General features: G+C 39.7%; 1 protein-coding gene across 1 annotated transcript; it reads left to right on the top strand.

The window, feature by feature from the left end:
* The first annotated feature begins 3678 nt into the window (after positions 1 to 3678).
* On the top strand, positions 3679 to 6323 carry LOC117457807 (uncharacterized). The gene is made up of 8 exons (XM_034098042.2): positions 3679 to 3944; positions 4070 to 4161; positions 4558 to 4605; positions 4833 to 4900; positions 4984 to 5076; positions 5183 to 5493; positions 5931 to 6103; positions 6236 to 6323. Exons 1-7 carry the CDS (start codon positions 3758 to 3760, stop codon positions 6029 to 6031), a joined length of 900 nt encoding a protein of 299 aa, XP_033953933.1. The 5' UTR covers positions 3679 to 3757; the 3' UTR covers positions 6032 to 6103; positions 6236 to 6323.
* Positions 6324 to 9556: the final 3233 nt, after the last annotated feature.

Below are 9556 nucleotides of genomic sequence, written 5' to 3'. Positions count from 1 at the left end.
TGTAAATATAACCTATCTATGAATTACATCAAATGTAAAAGTCAGCCGAATTAGTGTTGATACTGCAAGGAGACGTATTGTGTGAAGAGAAATTGAGAAGTTTTTTAATTGTTGATATATTTATGATCCACGTCAAGTATTCAGTTTCGGCGGCATTTCTTCAGTTTTTCCATAGGTCTCATCATCAGGGCGCTATAAATAAAGAACTACGGCAGATCTGTAATATTTAATGCAGCCGAACCGTGTATTACAATGCCGTTATGTGATGACTTTCAAAGAGAAAAGCAAGAGCACTCGGAATTAAGTATTATTTTAGTCTTTTCAAATGTTTTCCGGATTTCATATAATATAAACACCAAATCCCAGCATGCATTGCGGCTAAAACATCCAATCAGCGTAGCTGAGAATCTTGGGTAATCGCTCGAAATGCCCACGTCTGTTTCCGGTTATTTTTATATTCTGTTCCTGACGAACGCCAAAAAAGACCGAGATTATGGAATTAAACCAATAAATAAAAGCAAGGATAATTGTATGTTATTGGTGAGTAAATAACAGTGTGTTATTTTGAAAAGAATAACAAATTAGAAGGAAAAAAATATTTTAAAAATACGAGGCTCTGAGCCCCATGCATGTTCCTCACAGACGTAAGGTAATCTTCGTCATAACTAGCAAACTAAACATCATGTACATGTACTGCACAACTAATCAGAAATAAAAACTCATTACTCGCATACAATGACATCAAAACGCATTTTAACGGCCAAATTAACCTTAAAATAGGCATTTTCCCACCGAGAATAACACGAAGGACAGCCATTGTTGTTGATCACGTGGTCTGGGAGCTGTTTACTTTATTACTCGTTTCCATTAATGTCAATTGCAGATACATGTTTAGTCTTCTCAAGCACAAGTATCAAATATCTCTCCTGATTGTTGGCACTTGACAATCACCTTATCTGAATTTTACTCAGGTGTAACTAAAGTCTGATTTAAGGGTTGTTTATATTTCACATCATTAATCAGAATCTGCAAAGTAACTCAAATAAATGCAGTGGAGTAAAAATACCAGGTTAACCTCTGAATTGTAGTGGAGTAGAATTACAAAGTATCAATGAGCTTTCATGTGGGTATATTAATGCTATATATTGATGCTGCGCATTATGGACAGCGATTTGTATCCATTTATTAATTATATGTTTTACATTTGATAACACCAATGTGTTTAATACTGGCAACTTCTAATTGTGGGAAAACGAAAAAGTTCAGTAGAGACGTCCCATAGAACATTTTGCGAAACACAATAGTGTAGTGTGTAGTTCTGGGGGGGCATTCGATTCCAGTTTTGGATAGTCTGGCGTGGTTTCGTTCCATTTCACACAGCTGTTTGACGCTGTAACCTTGGCGCACTGCCACTCCAACATCCAATCCCAGACCTAGAAGAGTAATCACGGGGACTGTAGTCCTCAACGATAGCTGGGGATTCTGGGTAGTGTAGTGTCTTCGGCCGTCCTAAACTCAAACATTTTGACAATCGCAATGATGCTCGAACTGTCCCTTATAGGCCTACGTCTGTTTCCGGTTATTTTTATTTTGAAATTCAGTTCCTGACGAACACCAAAAAAGACCGAGATTATGGAATTAAACCAATAAATAAAAGCAAGGATAATTGTATGTTATTGGTGAGTAAATAACAGTGTGTTATTTTGAAAAGAATAACAAATTAGAAGGAAAAAAATATTTTAAAAATACGAGGCTCTGAGCCCCATGCATGTTCCTCACAGACGTAAGGTAATCTTCGTCATAACTAGCAAACTAAACATCATGTACATGTACTGCACAACTAATCAGAAATAAAAACTCATTACTCGCATACAATGACATCAAAACGCATTTTAACGGCCAAATTAACCTTAAAATAGGCATTTTCCCACCGAGAATAACACGAAGGACAGCCATTGTTGTTGATCACGTGGTCTGGGAGCTGTTGCAGCGTCCATAGCAACCACCTTAGCAACCATGAATGTGTACACATTCATGAAGTAATCTTCGTCATAACTAGCAAACTAAACATCATGTACATGTACTGCACAAATAATCCGAAATAAAAACTCATTACTCGCATAAAATGAGATCAAAACGCATTTTAATGGCCAAATGAACCTTAAAATAGGCATTATGAAGGTCTATGGGACGCCCTGCCCGTAGAAGCCTGACGGGCAAGGGGTCCGCTGTGTCCGCAATGAAGGTCTATGGACGCCCTGCCCGTAGAAGCCTGACGGGCAAGGGGTCCGCTGTGTCCGCAATGAAGGTCTATGGGACCATAGATATATGGGACGCCCTGCCCGTAGAAAATGACGGGAAAGGGGTACCGTGTACGTAATATAGCGACGGGGAGGGGCCCTGACCGTCCGTCAATATGTGACGGGATGGGAGTGAGAACGTGTTGGTTTAACTGCCTGAGGCTTGTCTTGCCCTTGTCAGTGGGGAATGTCGTGATTAAGACACACTTGCAATCCATGTTGGGATATTCCTTGTATTAAGCCAGCGTTGAAAGTAGTACTGATTAGTCTTTCCAAATGTGTTAGTGTTATTTAAAAACTAGTGCAGTGCCCGTTCGGGGCATGGCCGTTCAGAGCTTGTGCCCGTACTAAGCGGACCGATTGTTTGGCTCCCATAATTGCTGCTCGCGTACCCGATCGGAGCGCGTAGATTCGTCAAAAAATAAAGGTTTAGGGAAAATTAAGACCAAAAAATTCTAAATGAAGGATGCACATCATCGTGCAATCCGCAAGCCATATCCGAAAGCTTAGGTCGATCTGACAAACAGTCAGAGAGATATGCGAGCCACAGACACACACACACACACACACACACACACACACACACACACACACACACACACACACACACACACACACACACACACACACACACACACACACACACACACACACACACACACACACACACACACACACACACACACACACACACACCACACACACACACACACACACACACACACACACACACACACACACACACACACACACACACACACACACACACGTCTTGATTTATAGATATATAGATAGATAGATGTTCATGCAATTGAAGCGCAAAGCAACCTAATGATACTTTATTTGTTTTGTTGCAGGTCATAATGTATTGTCCTTTTTGTGGACAGCAGCAGGCTTCTAAATCAGCCTTTTGCTGTTCATGTGGCAAGGACATCAAATTCCTGTGTGATGTTGATAAAACAGGCACAAGTGGAGGTAATTTTAATTTTTTAATTTTTTGAATTAGGCCTAGGCAATGTACACTATATTATGAGTATGGGTGAGAACACTGTATGTCTCTCTGTTCTTTGTCATTGACGATTGATTGGACTCTTATTTCAAGCAGAGGCTACAGGAAAAAACACACTGGAGTTATTTTGGACATTCCGGAGTGTAAAAGAGGAGGAGAGACGAGCAGGTTTTAGGAAAAAAAAAAAACACCATCAAAAGACAACTGTGAAGGTACATTTTTTTTGCTGAGATATACTAATAATTTCCCGACAGTCCATTCTGTCATGTATTTATAGTGTCACTGAACTAGTTGAACATTCGCCTATTTCATTGTTTCTCTGTAGATTTCAGTAGGCCTTATGAGGCTGAAAGATGGTGTACTGAAGACTGTAAGAGGAACAGTACTTCCCCTTTTGATACGACCAGAGTCGGATGCGGACGAATTGCAGAGAGCTGCTGAGCAAAAAATGAAGACCTTCGACAGAAATTTACATGGCGGTCCCTACGTACTGCTCTACCCTGACGGTACAAAGATAACCAATATACCAGGAACAGAAGTACCCTTCACTCTAAACGAGTACAAAGAGGTAGTGGGGAAGGCCTACCAACGTATCACACTGTACATTTGTACAGCTGAAGATTTCTTTACATCTTGTAAGTAATTGTGAAATGAATTGCCAACCAAGAAGAGCTTTTTTAATGTATTTGTTTGTCAAGGAAAGCACTCTGTTGTTCTGAGTAGTCTAAAATCCTCTTATACCTGTTCTTGTATTTCACAGCTCAGGAAACCAGCTCTGAATCCAACTCATCGAATTCAGAGGTGATCATCATGAGTCCAACTTCTGCAGAATTCAATGCAGCTGATACATTAGTGAGTACTACATTTGTTGTATCTTAGATCGCTTATATTGTAAATTCTATCTGGAAGTGAAAATGTTTCTAGATTTCACATAGACGGCATATTTTTACGATGAAACATGTCCCAAAATAGCATTTTTAAATTGTGGTAATTGAGCGTCCTGGCCTACACATATTTTACAAACTTAAGAAAACAACTTTATTTAGTGCAGATCGCTGCAAAATCACACCATAATAATTTGTATGTTTTTCACTGAAAGTGATAATGTAAGAAGGATCATTGCCCCTCTCGCAAATCACATACACTATCAGTCAGAATAATATAATTCAATATTTATGTTCAAATGTGTTAAGCTCTAGTTCTGTCAAATTTGAAGTGTCACACTGATATATTGTTTTTTACTTCCAGATATGGGAACCTGCAGATGGAGAGTCAGGCACTGATTCAGCAGCTCCGGTAATTGTGGCTCTTAAACATTGTCTATTGTTCACATTTAGCCTTGTCTGAAAATATTGTCACTCAATTAATGTCTTAAACTACATGAAATAATGTGTCACACTGACCCAGAGATCCACGTTTGTGTATATTAGAATAGTCTTTTCTTTCTAAATCAGCCCTCTGATAGCCATGATTTAAAATACTTCAACTTACCTGTCCTATCCCTGTTATGGTTTGTGATTCAGGTCTTATTTTCTGACTCACAAGAGGGCCCAGGAACATCAGGAGGTGTGCTGGAAACTGCGTGCTATAGGTATTATACTTTCCTTTCTACAATTCAAGTATGTTTTATATGAAAACATCAACAATGTAAACTTGTGTATGTCAATTTCTCAGCAAATATACTCAGCTGTATGCGCCCATTGTGATAGAGGATAAGGATGACTCAGACAGTGTTGAGTGCAGTCATGACATTCCAGAGGATACAAAGTAAGAGAAAAGTTACCCTTACTTCAACTGTGGTTGTTATTTTTCCTGATCAAAAATGTGTGCTATGGTGTACCATTTAACATGGTCATAATGTATCTGATGACAGGGTGGACCAGCAATCACTTTCTGAGATAACTGCAAACCTGGCCCTAGAGATTGACCATCGAGCTGTCAGCAGATTTAACATCTGTCGCTCGAACATCTGGGATGGAGCAGTCAGAGGATTCAAAAGGGCAACATTCTCAGAAAAGAAAGACATCCTGGTGAAATTCTCTGACGATGAAGGGAGGTTTGAGGAAGGTCTCGATACAGGTGGCCCCAAGAGAGAATTCCTCTCCCTTCTCATGAAAGAGCTGAACAAACGGCCCATATTTGATGGACCTGTGGAGAGCCGCTACCTGGTCTACAATTCAACAGGTTCTGTTTTGTGTATAATGTTTTAAAAGAACCCATATTTCAACCTTGCAGTGTTTTCAAATGTGGAAACTGATTTAATATTTCTTTATTCTGCATTATCTTGGACAGCTATCAGAGAGGATGAGTATTATTTAGCAGGGAAGATGATTGCGGTGTCCATTGTGCATGGTGGACCTGGTCCTAATGTTCTGTCAGAGGATCTGGTCAGCTACATCTCAGGGCAGAGCAGTTTCAAGGCATCTGTTGGAGACATTACAGATGAGGAGATAGGGAGAGTCCTACAAGAGGTATGAGAAGGGTGTGACATTCTAGAATAGGTAAAGAGAGAGTTTTGTCCACTTAAACCATTCTTTCAAGATATACTTCTGGCATTACCATTTTTTATAATTACGTGTCATATTTTGAAATGTATGGGACTCTGTTATCTCTTCTTTTAGATTCAGAATTCACCCTCAGTGGAGATCCTTCAGGACTTAATGATACGGAACAGTGCCATGTTGCAGACTGCTGGGTGCTTCAGACATGTCAGGTCATGTGAAGAAAAAAAAACGATTGTAGAGGATTACCTGAAGTGGTACATAATCCACAGGAACAACACTGCAATCGAAAGGTAGGTTTTTGTATTTCATTGTTATTGCTAAAATAATTATGAAAAACGTGTTGCTGTTGTCCCAGTTTCTTGCTTACTTACTTCTACATGATGCACATGTATCTTTGCATGCATCTTTTAATTGTATTTTAGATTCAAGGCTGGACTTGAAAGTTTGCAGTTTCTGACAGCTCTGCAGCAGCATCCGACGGTCCTGACCCCTGCTCTCTGTCATGCCGATGTGAAGCTGTCTGCTGCAGAGATGGAAAATCTGTTCCAGCCTGAATTTAGTCAACAGGGAAGCAACAGAAGGGCTCAGGAAGAGAACGCTATGAGTTACTGGGCAGACTATCTTCTCGATTGTGAAGGTTAGTCAATTTGCTCTTGTCTGATTTGTATACACACAGATTATAAAAAATGCCGGTGTTGATGTAGATAGTATTTACTGTCAATTGATTCCAATGTTCTCTACTTTTTAGAAAATGACAGCTCAGTGACCTTGGAGGAGGTGTTAATGTTCGCTACAGGTGTGCCATGTGTGCCTCCTGCTGGTATGAGTCCTCTGCCACGCCTTCAGTTCCTATGTTCTACAACGTCAACATTCCCAATGGCAAATACCTGTGCCAACATTTTAAAGCTTCCTCTTTTGGAGACTTATGATGCCTTCAAAGCCAACATGAACTTTGGCATTAATAATTCCCCCGGATTTGGGTGCATTTAAACAATTAAATAACTTGTGTTAAAGTTAATGTTGCCACACACAGTACACAGTCCATTGTTTTAATGTTGCGGTCTGTCAGACTAAAATGTTGTGACGTAAGAGAGATGTGAGTATTTTTCATGGCAGATTTGTCCTATTTCATATCTAATATGTGAACAACACCACACATTTGTATTGTATTGTTATTGTATTCTCGTTAGGTAGGTAAGGTAGACCGTGGTTAAATCAAGAGTTCAGAACATGTGTTAAGATGTTTTACAAATATTTACATAAACAGTAAATAAAGACTGCAAAAGGCACCTTGTCGTGCAAATGTGCCAATTTTGTTTTGGCCATGTTATCATGTTTTTACATGGACTTTGTGAAATAGTAAAGCTGAATGACTCTTCATTAAATGGTTTAAAAGGGTTTTATTTTAACGTAAGGACTTGTTTTTCTACGTATAGCATATATGTTACACACTCGCTACAAAGATGACACGGCTGTAGCTGGTTCACAAGATTTTATTCTCAGACCCACTGTGAAAACAGAAATAACAGTAGCATATGTGACTGATGCAATGAATGTTATTGTTGATTCATCAACTTGTACACACAAAAAGTTCTGGGGGTCTGGTGGGGCAATGTGTTCTACACTCCAGACATGTTTTTCATAGAAATGTAATTCTGAACAGCAGCTGTCCAGTTCCCTGGTGGAGCCAACCCACTCCTTCTTTGCAAGTCCACAAAATGCATCTCCAGATTCTCATCACCACACAAATTGTACTGAGATGATGCTTGCATGATGCCATCAAAGTGGTGTAGGGCTTCCCAGGACACTGGAAATCCACACTCCCTTCCCCCAAACCTAAGACCAGTCATACATTGAAACATAATGAGTCAAGTGATTACAAATGGATCATTTAACCCCCCAAACATGCTAGATAAGCATTATAACTAAGACTCCATTGAGTCAGTTCTTCGTTAATTAATTCCTAAACAAAGAGCTTTGACTTGAGAAGTTAATGTCAGGTTGACAGCAGCTCTTTCAGTCAAATATGGTCATTCTACTCACTTTCTAACACAAGGTACTTTTTGGAATTGAGTAAGATAAATCGACAGAATAGCTTTGGACATTTTGTGATTTAGGTTTTGTGTTGGAATCCATTTTTAGTCGTTTGAGACATTTTTAAATAATGAGTTTTCAGACTAAATGAATCACGTTATTTATCAAGTGACAAACTTGTCATATTGGGCTGATACACCAGATTATATGAAGTCAGATATATTTTAAAGTAATATTACCAAACAATTTCAATACAAACCTGTGAGGCAGGTGGTACATGGCATCAGGTTTGCCTGATGGACACTGAGACAGGCGAACAGGCCGGATGGTGTGGTGGTTCCACAGCTGTCTGTACTCATCGAGGTCTTTTTGTATGATGCCCAAAAACACATATCGCAGCAGACACTTGTGCTCATGGCTCCCATTGAAGAGGTGCCTCTCTCTAAGGTCACTGAAGAGCTCGATCCAGAACTGAGTCCTAATGGTGGAATTCAAAACTTTTGTATTTCATGAAAAAAAAGACAACGTCAAGTAAAAAGTCACAATATTTCTAGAAATGTTGTACATTTCTTGGTGCGCTCCTAAATTATTTCATTTGGGAGCACATAAACTTCCTTGGGAAAATGTTAGTGTATAGCTCTAATGTAATTTCACAATTTTTTTCATCCAGATAGATTTAAAGTATTTGGGCACCTCTGTACTATATACACACACACACACACATTCTTGGACCTGACCTTAAAAGGCTATACCTTTGCTTTCTGAAGAAAGACCACCAACTCTCGATGCGCTGGTTTGCAGTTGAGGTACCATACATGTGACTGAGGGCTCCTGCAAAATCATCTGTGTGTTGAGATCGTAATGTGCAGTTAATGGCTGCCATAGTGCCATTTTCAGTTCCACAGTCAGTGCGAAGGCGGGCTGGAAGTAGTCCAAACTCCGATACACACTGCAGGTAATACTGCGCAATGATGCCGGATCGTTGTTAGTGCTGCCACTCCTGAGCCACATAACTTTCCTTGAAAAGCCGTCGATGCAGCCACTGATGGCAATACCAAAGGGTTTAAGTTTATCATATCCATCAGCGTGCCACACTTGGTTTGGTCCTGCTGTGACGTATCCTCTTCGGACAAACCTTCGCCTGGTACGAAGTTGAACACCAGATGGATCCAGTCTGGAAATCATCTGTCTAACATCCTCCCTTTTTACTGTAAGATGATACTTTTGTTGCAATGTCTGCCACATAGCTCTGTAACCCAACAGCCGACCCGAGCCTCTCAGTTCATGTGCAACAGTTTGGTGTACAGTGCCAATGGGAGTGTAGTCTGTCCTTCTTGTTAAGCCAGCATTCTGTAGCCTCCTCTTTAAGGTCCTCAGACTAAGACAAATTTTGTGTTTTTTTTCTAGAAAATCAAGTATCACTTCATAAGCGTGTCCCTCCGTGAAGTACTTGTGGATGAGGCCTGCCTCGATTCCTTCATTAGATTCTGTGACTGAAGGGAAAAGACAACAGTGTCATTAGGAATGAAACTTAATAACAAAAAACCTATTAAGAAAAAAATGAAAATGTATCAGTAATGAGGAAAATACATGAACTGTTTGATGCATAAGTGTATGTTTTCAGTATGTTCAATGCGTGAACAATTCCAGACATGAGGAGCAACAAATAAGAGAAATAAACAGGCAAAGGACAACATATTGGGATACTT

Source organism: Pseudochaenichthys georgianus, chromosome 13, assembly GCF_902827115.2.
Source record: "Pseudochaenichthys georgianus chromosome 13, fPseGeo1.2, whole genome shotgun sequence".
NCBI lineage: Eukaryota > Metazoa > Chordata > Actinopteri > Perciformes > Channichthyidae > Pseudochaenichthys > Pseudochaenichthys georgianus.
The sequence above is the reverse complement of the archived record's forward strand: the minus strand, read 5'-3'. Positions and strand labels throughout refer to the sequence as shown.